The sequence below is a fragment of the Saccopteryx bilineata genome, chromosome 12 (genome assembly GCF_036850765.1).
Source record: "Saccopteryx bilineata isolate mSacBil1 chromosome 12, mSacBil1_pri_phased_curated, whole genome shotgun sequence".
In the NCBI taxonomy this organism is placed as follows: domain Eukaryota; kingdom Metazoa; phylum Chordata; class Mammalia; order Chiroptera; family Emballonuridae; genus Saccopteryx; species Saccopteryx bilineata.
In genome coordinates this window covers 27668630-27690422 of record NC_089501.1, presented here as the reverse complement: position 1 = coordinate 27690422, position 21793 = coordinate 27668630, and the positions used below count along the sequence as shown (strand labels likewise).

Here is a 21793-nt window from a genome sequence, read left to right as displayed (position 1 = left end):
GAAATAAGTAAATCAGAAAAAGCTAAGAACTATATGATTTCACACAAGTGGGATATAAAAATAAGACTCATGGACATAGATAAAAGTAAAGTGGCTACCAGGGTGCAGAGTGGGGAGTGAAGAAGGACAAATATACGATGACTGAAAATACAACGTAATCAACACTTCAAATGCTATAGCAATGCTTACCTGAAACCTATGTACTCTTATTGATCAATGTCACCCTATTAAATTTAATTTTCTAAATTAAAAAAGTCCCCTTCCAAAATTCAATGATATGGGTGATATATACGTATAAAGAGAGAGAAAGGGAAACATTTTTCAAAATACTCTAGATTTCCTTCTCTGAAAAAGCCCATGATTTCATATTAAACTTATAAAGTATAGTGTAGGAGGTAAGAAAGGATAAAGAGGAGTTGGAAGGAAACTTGACTTGGGGTGGTGAACACACAATACAATATATAGAAGATATTATAGAATTGTTCCCCTGAAACCTACATAATGCTACTAACCAATGTCACTCCAATATGTTCAATTAAAAAAATGAAAAGATAAAAAAATGTATACAGTATAGACTCTAAATAATAATTTAAATTCAGCTCTTATTCCTATATTTCACCTAGCAACAGAAAGAACAGTTCACATCTTCCTACTAAGTTGGCCCAGAAGCAAAATCCATTTATAGTCTGATCAATCTTACTGGTTCTAAAACAGTTTTAGAACCATGATTTCAAATCACAATTATTTCCCCAGAACTCTTCTGAGATAATAACAACAACAAAAATTAGAAAAACCCAACAAAACCACAGAAAAACAAAAGCTCCATAAAACTTAGAGGCATAAGCCAATTGGGTCCATGTTCCAAAATGTGCTTATTTAAAGTCTGATTTTTCAAACACAAAGCTGATTTACAACATTTTTATGTGAATTTCAAAACATCCTTGTATGTAATTTTCTTGAGCCACAACATACTAACAGAGTAATTTCTGAATTAGAAAGCAGAAAATTGCTAGAATTCCATCCTGTCACATGTAGGGAGAAATACACAAGTAGTTTTGTGGGATCAGTGAAAGGACAGGAACTTTTGGTAACAAAGAAGCTAGTTTTAAAACAATAACAAAAAAGAATTGTACTAAACCCCTAGTGTGAGTCCACTTAAAATTTCTCCGCCCTTGGTTTTCACTAAAACTCATAGAAATTCAGGAATGCAAGGGAGCAGGGCAAAGTATTAAAAGCATGAACATTCCATACAATCCTGGTACCTGGACTTTTCCAATTAGAGAATTGAGTAAGACTGGCCTTGAATATATTGCCCTATCTCAAAAGCAAAAACAAATAGTAATTACTCTAAGAAATAAATAACTTCAAATTGTTGTTTCATAGTATGCATCATAGTATGTTTCATATTATGTTGAAGAAAATCGTAAACAACTGAACATTGTGCAGATTAAGAAAGTGAGGGGACACCTGAAGATGGCAGAGGAGTAGGCAGACGCACAGACCCCCAGCTCACACCACTGAACTGGATTAAGAAAGTGATGTTGCCATTGTGGGGGAGAGAGAAAATTTCCTCTACCCGTCTACATTCTTTAGGCTGGTCTAGTAATTAAATCTACATGAGGCAGATTAACGAGAGAAAATAACCAGATGTAATTGCATTTGTATGGGAACCCCACATACACAAGAGGTTCAGACACAGAAAGGGAAGATGAAGTATATACAGTGTTCTGAGCTAAGAATGAAGTGAGGCACCTTGGGACTTCAGAGGGGAGGAAGGTCATTCACGGGATAAGAGTAGATGTTCACTAATTAGAAGTTTTCTCTGCTTTGTAGATGGGTCATAAAAGTTATTTCAGGTGATAACTCTTATTATGGGCAAGGCCCTTAATTTAAGTTCTTTAAGAGAGAGCTAAAAGTTTCTCATAAGCCTTTCAGGGTCTCTATCGCCTTCAGTCAAAATAATTCACAAGCCAAAGTGGTATCTCTTGGGAAAGCCTGTCCTAAACCCCGTCACCCTTAACCATACATATGAACTCAGGTAACTAAAATATTTGCCCACATTGGGAATCAACATTAGTGATGCTCCACCACTGACCACAATTAAGCCATTGTCAGCAGCACAGTTGGCTTTCAGAACACACAAAGCTCTAATTAGTAGTGAAAAACGATGGTTATTTTCTCCAAAATATCTTGAATTGGAACTAAAATAAATAAACCAGATACAACCAATTGCTTCCTTTCCATAAAGAAATAGAACCTCTGTACTTGTAGCAAGATCAGTAATGGGCTGAGGCTTAACATTAGAATCTTTGGATCTGAAATACTAAGTTTTTCTCTCTAAAAAAAAAAAAAAAAAAAACAGCTTCGTGGTGGTTTTTTACTCGTCTGGTTGAAAGTACTCCTTTGTCTTTAAGTCTTTGCAACTAATGGTTGGAATTAATTCATCCAATGCATTCATTCTTTAAGCATTTTCTGGGCAACTCCAATGTCCTGAAGATACATAAAATGAAACCATCCCTGCCCTGAAAGAGTGTTTGAACTAATTATTGGCAGACTTTGACTTTTGTTTTAATTTACCTTTCTGATTACTAATGAGGTTTAGTTGCTTGCCTCTAGCTTTTGCTCGTTTATTAAGACACTTGTCATTCTCCTTCTATTGGTAGAAACTTATTAGCTATTCTAGATCCGAATTACTATTCTTTATCCTCATCTTGTTTCTTACATGCAATGAAGATATTTGTCCCATCCACATTGATATAGTCAAATTAATCAATTTCCTCTGTTGATTTTTTTGTTGCTTTTGTTGTTGTTCTGTGTCCTAAGAAATCTTTTTCAATTTCAAGGTTATAAAGATATGCAAAAAGGAACTTACAGATTTGCTGTTCACATTCAAGTCTATAAATCTACCAGCAATTTAATTTTGTATGTGGGGTAAGGTGGAAATCTAGCATTTACTTTCTTATGGTCTCCTAATGTCCCTGCCATTTACTGAAAATAATTTAGCCAGACAGTGAAGAGGGAAGAGAATTTAAACAACTGGATTCTCAACCTCAGTCTGGAGAGATCTGTGACATAGCACACTTACACATGCAAGCCAGTCTAGTACAACCTCCTGGAGTGCTGATCCTTCAGGGAAAATGACCTCTTATTCACACTGTGTTCCTTGTGCCTGCCATTATACACACAGATAGTAAAGTATTTGTTAAATAATCAAATAAATACACAGGTCCTTATACTCTAGTTTCTATCACCTTGTAGGTATACTCACCATACAACGAATGTACCAAACAGAGTATGCCTCTGTGCTTCCTGTTGCTTCTCCTTTGAAATCTTCTTTTCTACCTGCCTTTCCAATTGGCCAACTGGCCTGTAAACAATTTCTGCAGGCTAAATACAATGTGTTCCTTTTTTTGCACCCACTTATATCTATAAATACTTTTAAGCAATACCTGGGATATTGTCTTACAAGACACAGGAATCAAAATTCAAAATTCAAGTCTCAGAATATTAGAGAACTACAAATTTTTTCACTTTGTATGGACGAATGGACACAGGAACTTACCGGTTTGGGGACTGTATATGAGCTCCACATGGGCATCCTGGTAGCTTTCCCAAACCCACTGACGTATTCCCTGTGATAAAGGAGACAGTGGTCCTTGTTCTTCTGCATAACCCTAGGCCTCCCAAACGGCAAATTCAGTTTCTCTGTCGCTGTTACTAAAATAAAAATAACAAAACAAAAATGTCTGTAAAATTAGCAAATGCTTCTATGCATGACTACCATTCTTGGATGGCTTATTATGTCTCAGGTACTCTGATAAATATTCTAATACTTAGCACAGACCTATGAAGTAGGTGGTGTTATTCCATTCTACAGATTACAAAACTAAAGACTGAGATATATAATTTAGCCAAGCAGTTAACAACTCACAGGACATATCTGAAATGATAAAATCTCAAAATCAAATGTACAAATTTTATAACAAAAATGATCTACTTTAATAATTGTCAAAGGAAAAATATTGGAATTTTAAAATAGGTATGTCCTAATGTATTTCTTTTTACTTATTTGCTATTGTAATCTAAAAATACATTAGTTATTGATTGTTAAAAGTCCTGTGGGGCCTGCCTGACCAGGTGGTGGCACAGTGGATAGAGCGTCGGACTAGGATGCGAAAGACCCAAGTTCGAGACCCCGAGGTCGCCAGCTTGAGCGTGGGCTCATCTGGTTTGAGCAAAGCTCACCAGCTTGGACCCAAGGCTGCTGGCTTGAGCAAGGGATTATTCGGTCTGCTGTAGCCCCCCGGTCAAGGCACATATGATGAGAAAGCAATCAATGAACAACTAAAGTGCCACAACGAAAAACTGATGATTGATGCTTCTCATCTCTCTGTTCCTGTCTGTCTGTCCCTATCTATCACTCTCTCTGACTCTCTCTCTGTTTCTGTAAAAAAATAAAATAAAATAAAAAAAGTCCTGTGGGGCCTGACCAGGAGGTGGCGCAGTGGATAGAGCGTCGGACTGGGATGCGGAAGGACCCAGGTTCGAGACCCTGAGGTCGCCAGCTTGAGTGCAGATTCATCTGGTTTGAGCAAAGCTCACCAGCTTGGACCCAAGGTCGCTGGCTCAAGCAAGGGGTTACTCGGTCTGCTGAAGGCCCGCGTCAAGGCACATATGGGAAAGCAATCAATGAACAACTAAGGTGTTGCAACGTGCAATGAAAAACTAATGGTTGATGCTTCTCATCTCTCTCCATTTCTGTCTGTCTGTCCCTGTCTATCCCTCTCTCTGACTCACTCTCTGTCTCTGTAAAAAAAAAAAAAAAGTCCTGTGGGGTACTTGTGCTGTGGAATAACACTCAACCGACTATACAAAGATTATCAGACAACCAACATACAACTGACTCGTATTGTGTGCCAGGTACTGTTCTAAGTACACACCTCTATTAAGTCGTTTAATTTTCATAACAACTATACCCATTTATAAATGATGAAATAGGCCTAGTAAGTTTAATACAAGAATACTCAGAAGATAATACATATTAATAATACTGCTGTTGGCCAGGCACTGTTCTAAACTCTTTCCACGGATTAAGCCGTTTAATCTTTATAACTACATGATGTGGATTTCCTTGCCATAGAGGAGACTGAGGCATAGAAAGGTCAAGTGATTTGGCCCAGGTTACACAGCCAGGGAGCAGTAGGACTGAACCTGGGTGGTTTGGTCTGTTCACAGCTAATAAAGGAAATAGAGGACTAGATGAAGCACAACTATTGCAAGGAATCTATTATGTTTTTGGAACCATTGTTACTACCTCATGTTTGCTATTGTTATTAGTTCTGGGTTTGGTTTGTGGGTTTTTCTCCCCCTCCTTACATTGGTAATAATATCTTCATGAACAAAAGTCCCTGAGACCTTATTTTGAAGAATTTCAAAAGGCAATAATTGTGCTTTGTTAGGTCAAAACATCAAAGACTTAACATGCATTCTGCTGACTTACTTTCATCTGGAGTGAGCTTTAACATTTGATTCACGGATTCTACAGAAGCGTTCTGCAAGACAGTGGGGAGAGGGTAAAGTTAAGGTAATTACATATGTTTTAAATGATCAAAATTATTTCTGCAGTAGTCACGTGAGTGTTTTACTACTGAACAAAGAAGCCAGACTAAACTGACTTTAAGTTCCATTTCTGCCACCTACTTAGAAATACAGTACTATTCTTCGGGATACTTTTGTGTGGGAGTTTGCAATCATATCATTGATAATGAGGCAAAACATTCTGACCACAGCTAGAATTAACTAATACTAAATGGGGATGAAAGCGTCCCAAGGCTTCTCAGACTTTAATCTGCATACAGCTCACTGGGCGGCCTTGTTGGAATGCAGATTCTGAGTCACCAAGTCTAAAGTCAGTGGGGCCTGAGATTCCAAATCTCTAACCAGCTTGTGAGTGATACACCTGCTGATCCTGGGACCACCCCTTGATAGCAAAGGGCATTCTTTACAGAGGAGAACTTGGCCGTGCAGGTAGGTAGACCAAGCGTCTGTAAACCTTGGACACATTAGCTAACTTCTCTGAGCCCGCTTGATCATTAAAATGGAGACTAAAGCACTTGCTTTGTAATGTCTTTTGTTCTTTTTATTTTAAGATTTTATTTATTGATGTGTAGAGGGGATAATGTATGGGAGCAACTCATACTAGTTGTTTCTTGTATGTACCTTGACTGGGCAAGCCCAGGGATTTGAACCGGTGATCTCAGCATTCCAGGTCAATGGTTTTATCCACTGCACCATGACAGGTCAGGCTTACTTTTTTTTTTTTTTAATGGAAGTTCCATTGAAGTATCTGGAGCAGCAAGTAGAAAACCCACATGCTCACTTTGATCTTTGTTGTGTCTGCTTGTTATTGGGAAGCTTGACAGGACTTTTGTCCCTTGAAGCCTTTTTTGCTGTTGTTGATTATTTTATGCTTTTATTTAGTAATGTACTGTAATGTCATTTTGAGAATTAGAGAATATGAAGTTTTGCTGACTCCCAGCTATAAGGAATAGTTCGTACCTGGGTCAGCAGGTTGTTTATTTAGTTCTACAACCACATTTTGAACTTGGCATCAAAATGACATTAGTTTTAGCTTCATAGACTCCTGATAAGTGGGCTCCAAAGCCATTCTCAAGTCTTCGGTTAGTAAATCCACAAACAAAAAAGTTGGACACTTCCTCTGCATGGGTTGGCTCATAAAAAAAGCACCTTCAGAAGATGGTCCATGTGCTCTCAATCTCACAGGTAGGCTTGGTCCTTGCATTCTGAGCTCCTGCTCTGACTCCTTGCCTCTGGAAGGGCCCCTCCTCACACTGGAATCTCACCTTTCTGAAAGTCTCCTGGAATCTAAAGTTTTGCTTCTGAATTCAGCAAGTCCTCAGACCCATTAGAAGGAACCTCCCCATACTGTAGGGTCCCCAAACTACGGCCCGCGGGCCACATGCGGCCCCCTGAGGCCATTTATCCGGCCCCCGCCGCACTTCCAGAAGGGGCACCTCTTTCATTGGTGGTCAATGAGAGGAGCATAGTTCCCATTGAAATACTACTCAGTTTGTTGATTTAAATTTACTTGTTCTTTATTTTAAATATTGTATTTGTTCCCGTTTTGTTTTTTTACTTTAAAATAAGATATGTACAGTGTGCATAGAAATTTGTTCATAGTTTTTTTTTATAGTCCAGCCCTCCAATGGTCTGAGGGACAGTGAACTAGCCCCTGTGTAAAAAGTTTGGGGACCCCTGCCATACTGTCTGTCAGCCAGCCTCTGAGCATTGCCTGAAGGAACTCTCCCACTGTTATCCAAGGAATACCTACCTTTGGAATGCTAGGCTTTCTCCTGAATGGATTCCACAGCACCTATGGCCGTGGGTGTGTCCGACCCTAGATCACAATCCCTGCACCCTCCCAGCCATTTCTGCTCTAAATAACCATCCACGACTATATGATTCTTAAGCTATAGAAGAAATGGTTTATGAGAGAATTCAATAAAAGTTCTAAGATTCTACTGTTTTGAATGATTAAAAACATTTAGCTCTCAAGAGAATTAACAATTTCCAAATAATGCTTTCCAGTTTACAAAGCAAATTTACATACTTAATGTGTATCTCTCATTCCCAGGTGAACCCAAGTCCATTTACTTGGTAAATATTCAGGCTAGAACACAAACCTGGTTGCCAGCCGACCTTGCTCATGAATGAGCTTTCCCTTTTACATTTCCTATAGATACATGAAGTTACTACTTACTGTCGGTAGATTAGGGCAGGAACAATCTAGAGTGTCTGTGGGCAATGGGTTAGTAAATCCGCAAACAGAAAAGTTGGACACTTCCTCTGCGTGGGTTGGCTCATAAAAAGGCACCTTCAGAAGATGGTTTAAACTACCATGGGTACCATTGTTTGGTGCTGGTTGAATGTGTAGAAGATCTGTTTTTAAAAAAAATAAGTTCAAAGTGGATTTAAATTGGAAGGCAACAACATCCGTGTAGGAGATGGAAGAACACACCCACTGTTCGCTTCCTTTAATAAGTTCTGCTCTGATGCAGTCACAAACTGCTTATGCCACTTGGTTTACTGACTTTCCCCACAGTCTCCATCACCTAGTCTTTCTAGAGACCAGTGACAGTTGCTGTGGATGGGCGGCAGAAACTTTCAGAAACTGTTTCTGTTTCTCCAAACACAAGGATCATCCATCGCTACAACGAACACTTTGTTCCTTATGCATATCATGGTTTATCAGCATATTTTTGGTAAAACAAATGAAATTATACATATATAACACATAGATAAAGATAACAGGACAGCAAATCCCAGAGGGAAGGGGGAGGGAGTTAGGGATAGCGACAAAGGGGGTGTCATGGGGGACATGGAGGTGCTTGGTGAGGATGTCATATTGAGTGGAACACTTTAAATCCATCCAATAAATTAAAATTAATAAAAATTAAAAAATTAAACTAGTGAATTTTGTTTAATATTTAGAGAACTTTCTCTAACTGTTTTCTATAAAAGCAAAATATACAAAAGGGTTTTTTGTTATTGTTACAAACATAGCCTTTTAAGTGGCTCCTGCTGAGTATGACCAAACAACTCTCTCCTAGAACTAGAATCCTACCTGGTTCATTCTAAGCCTCCCTACAATGGACCAGCAGCCCTGACTGCAAACTCACCTTGGGAACCAAAATTTTAAATTGTTAAGGCAACAACACATTATTTTTAAATAGATACTTTTTGGTTTCTTAGTCATACTCAGTTACTATAGGACTTGGTGAGATTAAGATGAACAATTGTGAGCATGTTTATGTCTGAATTCCTAAAGCTAACTTATTCATTGCCTTGCTTACATAAATAGTTTGTTAACACAATGGTCTGAGGAAAGCTTGTAAACAGAAAGGTAGGTTAGATTCCTTAAACCTTTATAACTTAAGGTAATAACAGGTGTCTATCCAAATAAGACTTTCTTATCCTTCCTTTTATGCCAGAAGCTTTTTCTCTGTGATTACAAGAGAATACTTGTGTTTCTAGGTGTATTTTTCCTGCTTTGAAAGTTGCAAGTATAATTCTAGCTATCTAAGTTTTATTAAATTAAATTTTCGTATAGTATCTAACTAATAGAAAAGCTGGTGTCCTGAGATCTAATGTCTAGCACTATTAGAAAAACAAAAAGAATTCACTCTAAAGATGAATCATTCTAAATAATAAATAATTATTTTCTACTTTCTGTTTTCTTAGTGCAGAGCCTCTGGCCCTGAAATTCAATTTAGCAACACTTTCAGAATATATACATATTCTGAAATCTATATATAAATATATATATATAAATTATATCCACATTTTGCTGCTGAACTTATGTATATATACTTACCACATATTAGGTTATAGACTTCAATATTGTCAAATGGTTCAACTTCGGTCTTCTCTTTAAAACTGGGTCCGTGTGCCAAAAAGAGAGCCTGGGTGGAAACAATCGTACTATTATTACCAGATGTCATCTGAACTTAAAGACAGATGTTGGAAATGACATAAAATCTTTCTGTTACAACTATTCTATTTGTATTTAGGCCTCTGTAAGGATTTCTTTACAGATTTCTAACCTAACCTGTAAAAGTCATTCTTCAAAATGACTTTTACAGCATTTCCACCTGTGATGTTGTACCAATTCCAATCAAATATAATCTATTCTACATTTATTTTTTCTAAATCTGCCAGCTTCCACTCACTTCCTAGGACTAGGAGAATACAAGCAACATTGGACAACCAAAGTCAGCAGAATTCTATAATATCTGGACAAAATAAATTAGAAATTCATTATATGTCATTATATATTATTTTCATATTTCTTTCCTATCATTGCTCAAATATGTTAACACGACAAAAATGTTGAAGTTATTGAGTAGTACGTTTTTGCATAATTTGTACTAACTCACTGATTTCTCAAATATCTATCCCTTAAAATTTTTAGTATAAAAAAATTTAAGTATTTATTTCTATTAATGAATGTTAATTATATTCTTCATAACAGATCTAATTGTTTTAGATTATAAACAACTAGAAGAAAATTATCAAACATAAATACTTTTCTGGTCCTAAGGATTTATTTATTTATTTATTTCCCAAGATAATCAACAAAAAATTGGAGGCATTGGTTTTCTTTGCAGTAATTAACTTATTTTATCAAATAGTACCCTAATTAACAGAGAAGTTCTCTGTCACCAGAGATTTTTAAAATTCTTACCAAGACATATAACTCATGATGACAATGTTAAGAAGCAGTATATTCATAAAGAACCTAACACATTTGGCCCTGGCCAGTTGGCTCAGTGGTATAGAGCATCGGCCTGGCATGCGGAAGTCCCGGGTTCAATTCCCGGCCGGGGTACACAGGAGAAGCGCCCATCTGCTTCCTCACCCCTTCCCCTCTCCTTCCTCTCTGTCTCTTTCTTCCCCTCCCGCAGCCAAGGCTCCATTGGAGCAAAAGATGGCCCGGGCACTGGGGATGGCTCCTTGGCCTCTGCCCCAGGTGCTAGAGTGGCTCTGGTCGTGACAGAGCGACGCCCCAGATGGGCATAGCATCCCCCCCTGGTGGGCATGCCGGGTGGATCCCGGTCGGGTGCATACCTCCCTGTTTCCAGCTTCAGGAAAAAAAAAAAAAAAAAGAGCCTAACAGCCTAACACATTTTTTTCTATTTGAAAAGGATGTGTGGGTATGTGTGTGTGTGTTACAAATGGAACTAGACAAGACGATCAGGTTTCAAACATCATAAACTTCTCCTTGTGGGGAAATATTGGACACCTCCAAAGTGTTTTTTTCCTGAGCTTATAGAACACCACATGCTACTACTGGCTTTCTTCCTTCCTCGCTGGCTCTACTTCTAGGTCTCTTTGCTAGTAATTATTTTTCTCCCAATCTTTTCAAGTATTAGTGCCAAGGGCTCAGTTCTAGGTCCTCCTCTCTACCTACACTTAATCTCTGAGGCTCTTATCTAGTTACATATCTTTTATATCAGTGGTAGTCAACCTGGTCCCTACCGCCCACTAGTGGGCATTCCAGCTTTCATGGTGGTGGTAGCGGAGCAACCAAAGTATAAATAAAAAGATAGATTTAACTATAGTAAGTTGTTTTATAAAGATTTATTCTGCCAAACAGCGAAAATCCGACATAAAGTACTTGGTAAGTAATTATTATTATATGCTTTAACTTGCTATAACTCTGTTTTATAAATCTTATAAAGTAAAGTTACTTCCCTACTTTATAAATCACCATTACTATGGAACCGGTGGGTGGTTAGAAAATTTTACTACTAACAGAGATACAAAAGTGGGCGGTAGGTATAAAAAGGTTGACTACCCCTGTTTTAATTAATTTATACACCTACAGGTCAATTTTTCATCTTCAGATAGACTCTCCCTTGAATTGCCAACATAATATCTCTACTTACAGGTCTAATGAATATTTTGAGTCTAACATGTCCAACTGAACTCTGACCTCTTCCCCTCCAATCAGCTGCTGCCACAGTCTGACAGCCTTCCAGTAGTGACAGCCTTCAGTAGTCTGCAAAGGCTCTCACGCCCATCAGGCACATTCTCACCTTACAGCCTTTGCACGGCCTGTTTCCTCTTGCTAGGACACTTGTCTTCTAGTATTTGAAAGGATATTTCTTTGATTTTTTTAAAGTCTCTGTTCAAATATCAGTTTAATAAATCTTATCCTCTCCACCCTACTTAAAGCTTCGTACTGCCCCCATGGAACCACAACCTCCCCTAAATTTCACCTACTCTGCTTTACTTTTTCTTTATTTCCAAATACACTAACCCCCTACCATACCAAATACTATATTCATTAATTATGCCAATTGTCTGTATCCTCTTGAGGGGGGAAAAAGAAACTTCATGAGGGCAGGGATCTTGATCTCTTTTGTTTACAGATGTAGTCAAGAGTCCTGAACATTACCTGTCACAAAGTAGGTGCTCAGTAAATATTCATTTTAAAAAATAAGCATAAAATTACCTCCATGGCCTTAAATTTATTGTCAAAACCATGGTTTCCTCCTCCACAGTTTGCACTGGATTTACTCCTATAAATAAATGATATAATAATATATTATTACACTCTGATAATCTCTTGATATGAGATCTTATTGCAAATTGGGCTTTAGTGAATTTTTCTGTAACTTCTGCTTTTATGTTAAGTAAATTTTTCTGTCAACAACAGAATATAGTTATTTTCATGCTAAAATATATAACCCTAGAGAAACAAACAGAATGGTAGAAGAGAAGTAAAGAGAATTTCAGGATCTACAAAGAACAGCCAAAAGCCTTTATTCTTAGACATTGACAAAAGAATAACAAAAAAGCCATAGATTTAAAAAAGAAATTGTCTTCATTTAAATGTTCAATTTCTGTACATTTACACATTAATGTTTATAGCATAATTTTTAAAGTTTATTTATTTATTTTTATTTAGTGAGAGGAGGAGATGCAGAGAGACAGACTCCTGCATTCACCCTGACCAAGATCCACCCAGCAAGCCCACTAGGGGGTGATGCTCTGCCCATCTGGGACATTGCTCCATTGCTCAGCAACTGAGCTCTTCTTAGCACCTGAGGCAAAGGCAATAGAGCCATCCTAGCACCCGGTGTAACTTTCTCCAGTTGAGCCATGGCTGCAGGAGGGAAAGAGAGAGGAGAAGTGAGAGGGAGAACAGTGGAGAAGCAGATGGGTGCTTCTTCTGTGTGCCTTGACCAGGAATCAAACCTGGGACATCCACATGCTGGACCAACGTTTTATCACAGAGCTAACCAGCTAGGGCTTGTAGTGTTGTTAAGAATTAAGTTTAATTAATATGTAATTTGCTTTAAGAATAAATATTTAAAATTGGAAAAAGTATTGATTTTCATTTTATGGCAGAGATGTCCAGTAAAATATAATAAAAGTATGAATAAATAATACTCAAAGCAAGTTAATTATAATACTTGATAAGATACGTAAAGACACATGCAGCCCCATGTTCGTTGCAGCATTGTTCACAGTGGCCAGGACATGGAAACAACCAAAAAGCCCATCAATAGATGACTGGATAAAGATGTGGCACATATACACTATGGAATACTACTCAGCCATAAGAAATGATGACATCGGATCATTTACAGCAAAATGGTGGGATCTTGATAACATTATATGAAGTGAAATAAGTAAATCAGAAAAATACAGGAACTGCATTATTCCATACGTATTTGGGACATAAAAGTGAGACTAAGAGACATTTGATAAGAGTGTGGTGGTTATGGGGGGAGGGGGGAGAGGGAGAGGGAAAGGGGGAGGGGGAGGGGCACAAAGAAAACTAGATAGAAGGTGACAGAGGACAATCTGACTTTGGGTGATGGGTATGCAACATAATTGAACGACAAGATAACCTGGACATGTTATCTTTGAATATATGTATCCTGATTTATGGATGTTGCCCCATTAAAAAAATAAAATTATTAAAAATAATAATAATAATAATAATACTTGATAAGGACAAGCCAGGATATCCCGTAAACTCAAGAGTTTATTTTTAACTTTTGAGATTTTCTTCCATGGGCTGTTGCTCTATTACTTGAATGACTTTTCAAATTTAATTATCTTTTGAGTACTTTTTCACATTTTAATATTTGAATTGAGCAGTCTCAGTAATTTTCTAAGTAGTTAATTTTTATATAGAAATGAAATAGCAATCAATGAACCTTGATTTTTTTTTTAAAGCAACAATGTTATACCAGTCTAAATTAGGACTCTTAAGGAAAAAAATAAAAGACTCCTATTTCTAAACATTGGCCTTAAAAGATTTCTCTTATTTGCTTCCCCACTCGACCACTTCCCACTTCCCAAGGCAAACACACATGCACACACGCACACACACACAATGTTTTCGTTTTTAAATTGTAGGCTAAACTGTGAGCAGGACTTTGTGTCTTAAAAAACCAACTTTAAAAAAAAAATTATAACTGACTTTTACTCAGCTTAAATAAAAATAAATCTTAAAGATAAAAAAATAAATAAGTCACAGTACTGAGCAGGCCACACTCAACTCTATCCAAAAGAGAAAAGAAGAGGCTAAATGCTAGCAGGAAGGGGAGTATGGGGAGTCTTATTCATAAGGGGTTTACATTTGATGACCCTTCAGCACTAGGTCATGTCCTTACCTTACTAAGTTCCAATAAAATTGTTAGCATAAGGTAAAAGTTGTTTAAAAACTATTTTTTTTCCTTACTGCATAAATATTTGATTCCCCAAGATTACTGGAACTAAAAAATAAAAATAAAAAAAAATAAAAAAAGATTACTGGAACTATCTGATTAGGGATAATGAAGATTTTAATTGTCTATGGGAAGCTAGCATATTCATTAATGAAAGAAAGAAAAGGTCATTTGAACCAAGTCATTGGAAACTTTTTCTAAAAACAATCCTTTCTTTATCTTTCTATTTTCAGAAAAAATCTGTGTGTTTTTTAAAAACTCTCACTGCTAACCCAACTCAATTAAAAAACTTTAGTAAATATTACAAATCTTTATTTGGAACCAAAGTATAAAAAATATATTGTTTGAATAAGCTCTATTTCTCATCGCCAGTGAAAACTTTAGAAACTTGTTCTTTTAACTATTCTGCTCATATTTCCAACTATTAATCTGGTGCTGGAAATCACATATGGAAAAACAGAAACTGTCATTTGGAAAAGATGAGTTGATTTTATCTGTCATAATTTAGTCAACTTTCAAGTACTATATAAAATCTTTTGGACCTAATTCTTTTTTTTTATCTTCTTCATGTATAATTAATAAAGTCAAGATCTCTGCCAGAGCTGGGTAATAACACGAATGGGGAAGGAGCAAGAATTCTTTGATACGCAATCAGTTTCCAAGTCCTATCTTTCTCTGCAGTATCTTCCTCATCATGTTCTCCTGCTTTGCTCTTCTACTGCCGTCCATCTAAGTTAGATCCTCATCACCTCTGATCTGAACAAATGTCCTAGTTATCTGACTCAGACTCTGTCCATAAAGCACATACACACACTCACACCACTAAGCCTATTTAACACAATTTACCACTGCGGAAAATGAAATTCATGTCTTAATGAATACTAATGTGGGACAGAACATGATGAACTGCTACTAGCCTGTTATCTGAGTTATGAGTTCACTATAATCACTCCTTTCCTGGTAATGTGGACCTACCTAGTCTTTCCTTTGTTCCCCCACTGCTCCACAGCCTCACTGGGACTACTGTAACACTAAAGAATGGATTTCTTCACATCTTCCTAAGTGGCCTCCCTGCCACTCACTTGATCATCCTCCTCTATGTGGCAGCTGGAGTATGCTCTCTGAAATGTAAATCCCACTATATACACCTCCAGCCTCCTTGTCCAGTGTGTTCTTACTCTTTTCCTGGTCAAAGTCACACTCCTTAGCCAGGACAGATCAAGTCCTTCATGCAGAACGCAGCTTCATTCATGCAGCGCTCGAAGGATACAGGACTACTTGCCGTTGCTGAAATCTAGTTCTTCTGCCTGGAAACCTGACTCTTTCTTTCTTTCACTTCTTGCCACAGGGCTGCTGCTGGCTTTCAAAAGGTGCCCCACTGTTCTGGGAGGAGCATTTAGAGAAAGAACCATCTCTGAGAAGACACAGCCTGGCAGTGCTCAAGGTTTGGCAAGCAGATGGGTGCCTTTCAGCAAAGAGAAATATTTCCTTTCCTCCTGCAGATACAACCCATGTCAGGGCTTGGTGAGCTGAGGGAGGGTTACCTCACTGCTCCCACTCATCTTTTTTGGCTGAGTGCCTCTTGCAATGCACAGACTACGCAACTGCACAGGGCGGATCTGCTGTGCATGGCAGCATTTTAGCCTAATTCATTATGAGTCTTTAAAACACAAAGTATGAATCATGCTTACCAGGACATTCTCTGACCACACCTGTGCCTGTACTTGATCCTAGTGCAGCAGTTGTTCCACTGGATTACAACTGTTGTCCCCTGAGATCTTTAGGGGAGGAAACTGTGTCTATTGCCATTTCTTAGAAAGGTGCCAGGGACGTATCTGTCAGCTTCTAATAAATATAAAGCTACTTTCCAATAAAATAAAAAGTTATTTATGCTTCATGATAGGGCACTTTAAATGCTTCAACTATAGTTCCAAATAATTTGGTTTCCCAAAATTAATAAAATCTAACACATTTTGGGCAAAATAAGGATGATAATAAAGACAATATAGATTATACTATATGATGAATTTGCAGTAATTTAGAAATGGGAACCTAATCTAATTATCAAAAATTGACCACCTAGCCCTGGCCGGTTGGCTCAGCGGTAGAGCGTCAGCCTGGCATGTGGGGGACCCGGGTTCGATTCCCGGCCAGGGCACATAGGAGAAGCGCCCATTTGCTTCTCTACCCCCCCCCTCCTTCCTCTCTGTCTCTCTCTTCCCATCCCGCAGCCAAGGCTCCATTGGAGCAAAGATGGCCCGGGCGCTGGGGATGGCTCCTTGGCCTCTGCCCCAGGCGCTAGAGTGGCTCTGGTCGCGGCAGAGCGACGCCTCGGAGGGGCAGAGCATCGCCCCCTGGTGGGCAGAGCTTCGCCCCTGGTGGGCGTGCCGGGTGGATCCCGGTCCGGCGCATGCGGGAGTCTGTCTGACTGTCTCTCCCCGTTTCCAGCTTCAGAAAAATATATATATATAAAAAAAAATTGACCACCTAAAGACAGTCTACTTTTTTTTTTTTAATTTAGAAAAGGGGTAGTCTGAGACTCAGGTGTTAAGCATTGAAGATAAAATGAGCCCACACTTCTTCTTATGAGACCCCTTGGGTGTTCTGTTCTGAGCTGCATTAACATTTCCTGTGTGTAAGTTACTTTGCATGCTAACAGCAAGAAAGTAATCAAACTGGGCTCATCTTGCATTACAGATGAGAATAATTAAGATAACGATTTTTCCAAGTTCTCACAACAAGCTATTATAGTTGCAGAGTCAGGTCTTCAATACACACACCCCTGCTCCCCGGCTGCTGCCTTTTTTTTTTTTTTTTAATCTTGCTGCTAACTATTAAATGTACAAAGCTCATCATTTGAGACTGGGTATTAATGCATGAAACCCAGAGGTATTGTGGTGGCTGGGCTCTCCTTCTATAAGTCATAGGTCATGTTGTGGGATGGATGGACACTAATTTGTACCAGTGGTCTCCTAACTTCTTTGATCTCATACTCCTAACAATAACTATTTGGAGAACTTACCCATATTTGGACATATATTTAATTATATATTACATACATATATTACTAACAATCCTACATGTTTACTATTAATAAAGCTTAATTCTGTTCACCTATTTTAACCTCCTTTTAGAGAATGCTGTTCTGAGCCTCAATATAGCCCACTGATGCACAAAAAGGTTATTAAACTCCAGTCTCAAAAAGAGGGGCCAGTGCCATCTAGTGTCCGGGTGTGAAACTGCACACTCTGGCCTAGCAACGTACCTGCTTGGCTTTTCTAGTACCTTATAAAATAGGCTCTGCCAAATGTCCAGTTCTTCATCCTGCACACACTTGTATTAGAGCCCAGCTTCCTTTGCCTCCTGTTTCTTTGTTAAACATACCTTCCAGCCACTCTAATTTCCCCTGTACTTCCCCTGGCATTAGGTAGCATAGAAATAAGGCCAAAAACCAGAATACGATCCAACTCTATATCCACTTATGTACATAGAAAAAAATATTGGAATAAAAATTTTAAGATAGGAAACATTAGACTACCAGAAAGTGTGTATTTATATGTCTACTGGCTGATGGTCAGTTTTCTCCATTTGATGAGGAGGGCAGGAATCATTTCTATTTCTGCACCTCAAATGCCTGGAACAAGGTCTGGGACACAGCAAGCACCAATAAAAGCTTGTTAAATCAATGAACAAATTGGTTATTTGGAGATGCAGCGATTCAGAATGATTTTAGTTTTCCTTAAATACATATTTTACAAATGATCAATGATCAACATGAGCTACAATTACAACTAGAGAAAAAGAAATATGACAACCAATTGGTTGGCTTGGCCTTACAGCCACTAATGTGCTCTCTTATAAAAACCACAAAGATGACAAAGATCTTAAAGAGCCAGCCTGGAAGACAACTGATAGCGTCTTCACATCCTGCCTGCTGCCTAAAGGAGACCACATTGGGGGCGGGGGGCGAATGTGTTGGTGCTGATAGTCTCTGGAAGGGCCAGTGAACTGTCTCAGCCGTATTCCTCCTTCTCAGCTACATCGTGAAGGTGAGGAAGCTAAAACCCGCAATCTGAGAACACTTGTTTCAAACACAGAAGTTCTGGATAGCATGTGAAAGGTAAGAATATGTCATGCTTAAAAAAATGTACATGGCCATAATAGAAGGGTAAGGGCAAGTAAATTTATAATGAGAGATGGTTGTTCAAGTACTATAAGTAAAAAGACACACGAACCTCACAGCCAGCCACTGGCGATCCATCAAAAGATGAGCTTTGTCAATTCTGACGTTTTTGGCAAAGTGTAGTCGTTTTGGCAAATCAGGAGTCAAATAAGGTTTGAAATGCTGATCAGGTTTTCGACACTGAAAAAGAGGTAAATTATTTTTTTAATTATGGTTTATATCCAATGTCACTCTGTATTAGTTTTGGGTGTACAGCATAGTGGTTAGACAATCATATCCTCTATAAAGTGATCCCCTGATATTTCAAGTACCTACCTAGCACCATACATGTTAATACCATGCTGTATTTTACAACTCTACGATTATTTTGTAACTACCAATTTGCAATTCTTAATTCCTTCACCTTTTTTCACCCTACCGTCTCCCCGCAACTCTCAGTCTATTGTCTGTATCTATGAGTCTATTTCTAGTTGGATTGTTTCGTTCTTTAGATTCCACATATAAGTGAAATCATATGGTATTTGTCTTTCTCTGTCTGACTTATTTCATTTAGCATAGTACACCCTAGGGCCATCCATGCTGTTACAAACAATAAGATTTCATTCCTTTTAATCTGAGTAATATATCATTACATATATGTGCCACCATATTTTTTTTGCCACCATTTTTTTTATCCATTCATCTGTTGATGGGTACTTGGATTGCTTCCACATCTTGACTATTGTGAATAATGTTGCAGTGAACACAGGATGCATACATTCTTTCATTTTAGTATTTTGGGCTTCTTCGGCTCTATACCCAGAAGTGGAATCACTGGGTAAAAGGCAGTTCCATTTTTAATTTTTTGACGAATCTTCATATAGTATTCATAGTGGTTGCACCAAGCTTCATTCCCACCAACAGTGGATGAAGGTTCCCTTTTCTTCACATCCTCACAATACTTGTTTGTTTCAAATAAATTATTTCTTCATGACACATAAACTGTGAAAGCTAATTCAACAACTTTACTTCCTAAGAAAATTTATTAAGCATTTTTTTAAATAAGAAGATATAAATTTAGCTAATGCAACAGAAATATTAAATCTATTATCAATGTGGTCTCATTCCATACTTATGGATTTTTATTATTGCAACAATATTTAGTTTGCAATTAAAAATGTAATATAAATTATATTGTTTGATGTTCACTTTATTCATGTATATTTATCTTTACCTACCATAAATTTTTTCTTTTTTGAGTTGGATAGCTAAGTTTCGATTTAAAATGGTAATTTTGAGTCCAAATTATATATGATAAGTACATACTACATTAGTAGGATGAGTAAAAAATTGTAAATCACCTTAATTGCACCAAAAATCCCTTCACAATTGACTTAATTTACACTTTAAATAAGCTATATTTGCTTAATTTTCAAATCAAGTCAGTCGTTTTTTACATCTAGTACAGTCTCACTATTTGTAAAATATTCATGGATTTCTCAAAAACAGGAAATGTTGTTTGTTTAATTATTACTGTTGTACCTAGCTGTCATATTTTTAAAATATGTAAAAATAAAAATCAAACTCGTATCTATTCATGTATAAAAAGCAAGAAAATGAGAAGTAGACTATGAAGGAACTTATTTTTCCTTACATGACCTTTTTGAAGAGAGAAAAAATAATACAGGTAAGAATATAAGTACGAATGAAAAAGGAATTCTACAGAGTAACCTCACAGGGTGATCTAATCATATTTTCCTAACTGGGCAGGCGACCGTAGTTAGTCATCCTCAGTCATATAATTTCTTTAGTGAAGGTGTTTCAAGCAAGACCTGTTCATTGTTCTTGTGCATCTAGGTTAACACACTCTACAAATAAATAAAACTACCCTCTAGAGAGCACAGAATCTTGTTAACTATCTTGTAATCCAATCCCTGCTTTGCTTTTATCCACCTTCTTGTAATCGTCTTTAGTTTCCTCCTTAATTTCAAATGTATAAAAAAAATGCCAATAATCTTATTCTCCAAAGCATTTGAGATTTTGCTATTCATCAACTGTTGTCAGTTTTGGCTCAAATAAACTTTTACAAACTCTCTACGGCAGGGGTTGGGACACTTTTTGGCTGAGAGAGCCATAAACGCCACATATTTTAAAATGTAATTCCGTGAGAGCCATACAACGACCCATATACGTATACATTATTCAATAAAAATTTGGTGTTGTCCCGGAGGACAGCTGTGATTGGCTCCACCCACCGCAACCATGAACATGAGCGGTAGGAAATGAATGGATTGTAATACATGAGAATGTTTTATATTTTTAACGTTATTATATCTTTTATTAAAGATTTGTCTGCGAGCCAGATGCAGCCATCAAAAGAGCCACATCTGGCTCGCGAGCCATAGGTTCCCGACCCCTGCTCTATGGGTTTGGATGTTTCTTACATAGACAAGAAATTTTTTTTTTCTACTTAATTTTCTCATTTATTTTAAGCTTCAATAATCTCATGAATACTTTAAGTCTGTGTCACTATTATCTCATGTTTAATTTTTATAAGAATAATAAGAAACACAGGCCCTGGCCGGTTGGCTCAGCGGTAGAGCATCGGCCTGGCGTGCGGGGGACCCGGGTTCGATTCCCGGCCAGGGCACATAGGAGAGGCGCCCATTTGCCTCTCCACCCCCCACCCCCTCCTTCCTCTCTGTCTCTCTCTTCCCCTCCCGCAGCCAAGGCTCTATTGGAGCAAAGATGGCCCGGGCGCTGGGGATGGCTCCTTGGCCTCTGCCCCAGGCGCTAGAGTGGCTCTGGTCGTGGCAAAGCGACGCCCCGGAGGGGCAGAGCATCGCCCCCTGGTGGGCAGAGCGTCGCCCCTGGTGGGCGTGCCGGGTGGATCTGTCTGGCTGTCTCCCCGTTTCCAGCTTCAGAAAAGTACAAAAAAAAATAATAAGAAACACTATGAAATTGAACAAAAAACAGTTTTAAAAGTAATATAGAAAGTTGGGGGGGAAAAGTACATTACAGAATGAAAAGTGGGGAGATATTTATCACACAGATATTCCTGCCAGATTGTTTTTTGTTTGTTTGTTTGTTTTTGCTTAGTTTGCTAGACTTACTTTTCTACTTCTTCATTTATTATTACTTGCTTTTAAAAATCTATTTATTTTATTCTTTCTTTCTTAAACCAATATTTTTGTAACTTCCAGGCCAGGGCACCATGGCAGCTGCTGAGCATGCAGTTCTCTCAAAATGACAAGAGACTAGAATGTGCCCGATGTGCCCGTTAGAACCACAGATCATCAGACAAGTCACACTTTCCTAGCTGCAGAGAATGTAGTCAGAGTAAATCTCAAGAAAATTTGAGGTA

The 21793-nt window shown here is 37.9% G+C and overlaps 1 protein-coding gene across 1 annotated transcript in view; it reads right to left on the bottom strand.

Annotated features, from left to right (window-relative positions):
* ENPP3 (ectonucleotide pyrophosphatase/phosphodiesterase 3) overlaps positions 1-21793 on the bottom strand; it is a 77952-nt gene that overhangs the window by 17816 nt on the left and 38343 nt on the right. The window contains exons 15-20 of the mRNA XM_066248306.1: positions 18503-18630; positions 12038-12104; positions 9395-9482; positions 7781-7959; positions 5501-5552; positions 3563-3717 (exon numbers count right to left, since the gene is read on the bottom strand). Coding sequence (XP_066104403.1) covers positions 3563-3717; positions 5501-5552; positions 7781-7959; positions 9395-9482; positions 12038-12104; positions 18503-18630 — 669 coding nt within the window. The remainder of the gene's footprint in view (positions 1-3562; positions 3718-5500; positions 5553-7780; positions 7960-9394; positions 9483-12037; positions 12105-18502; positions 18631-21793) is intronic.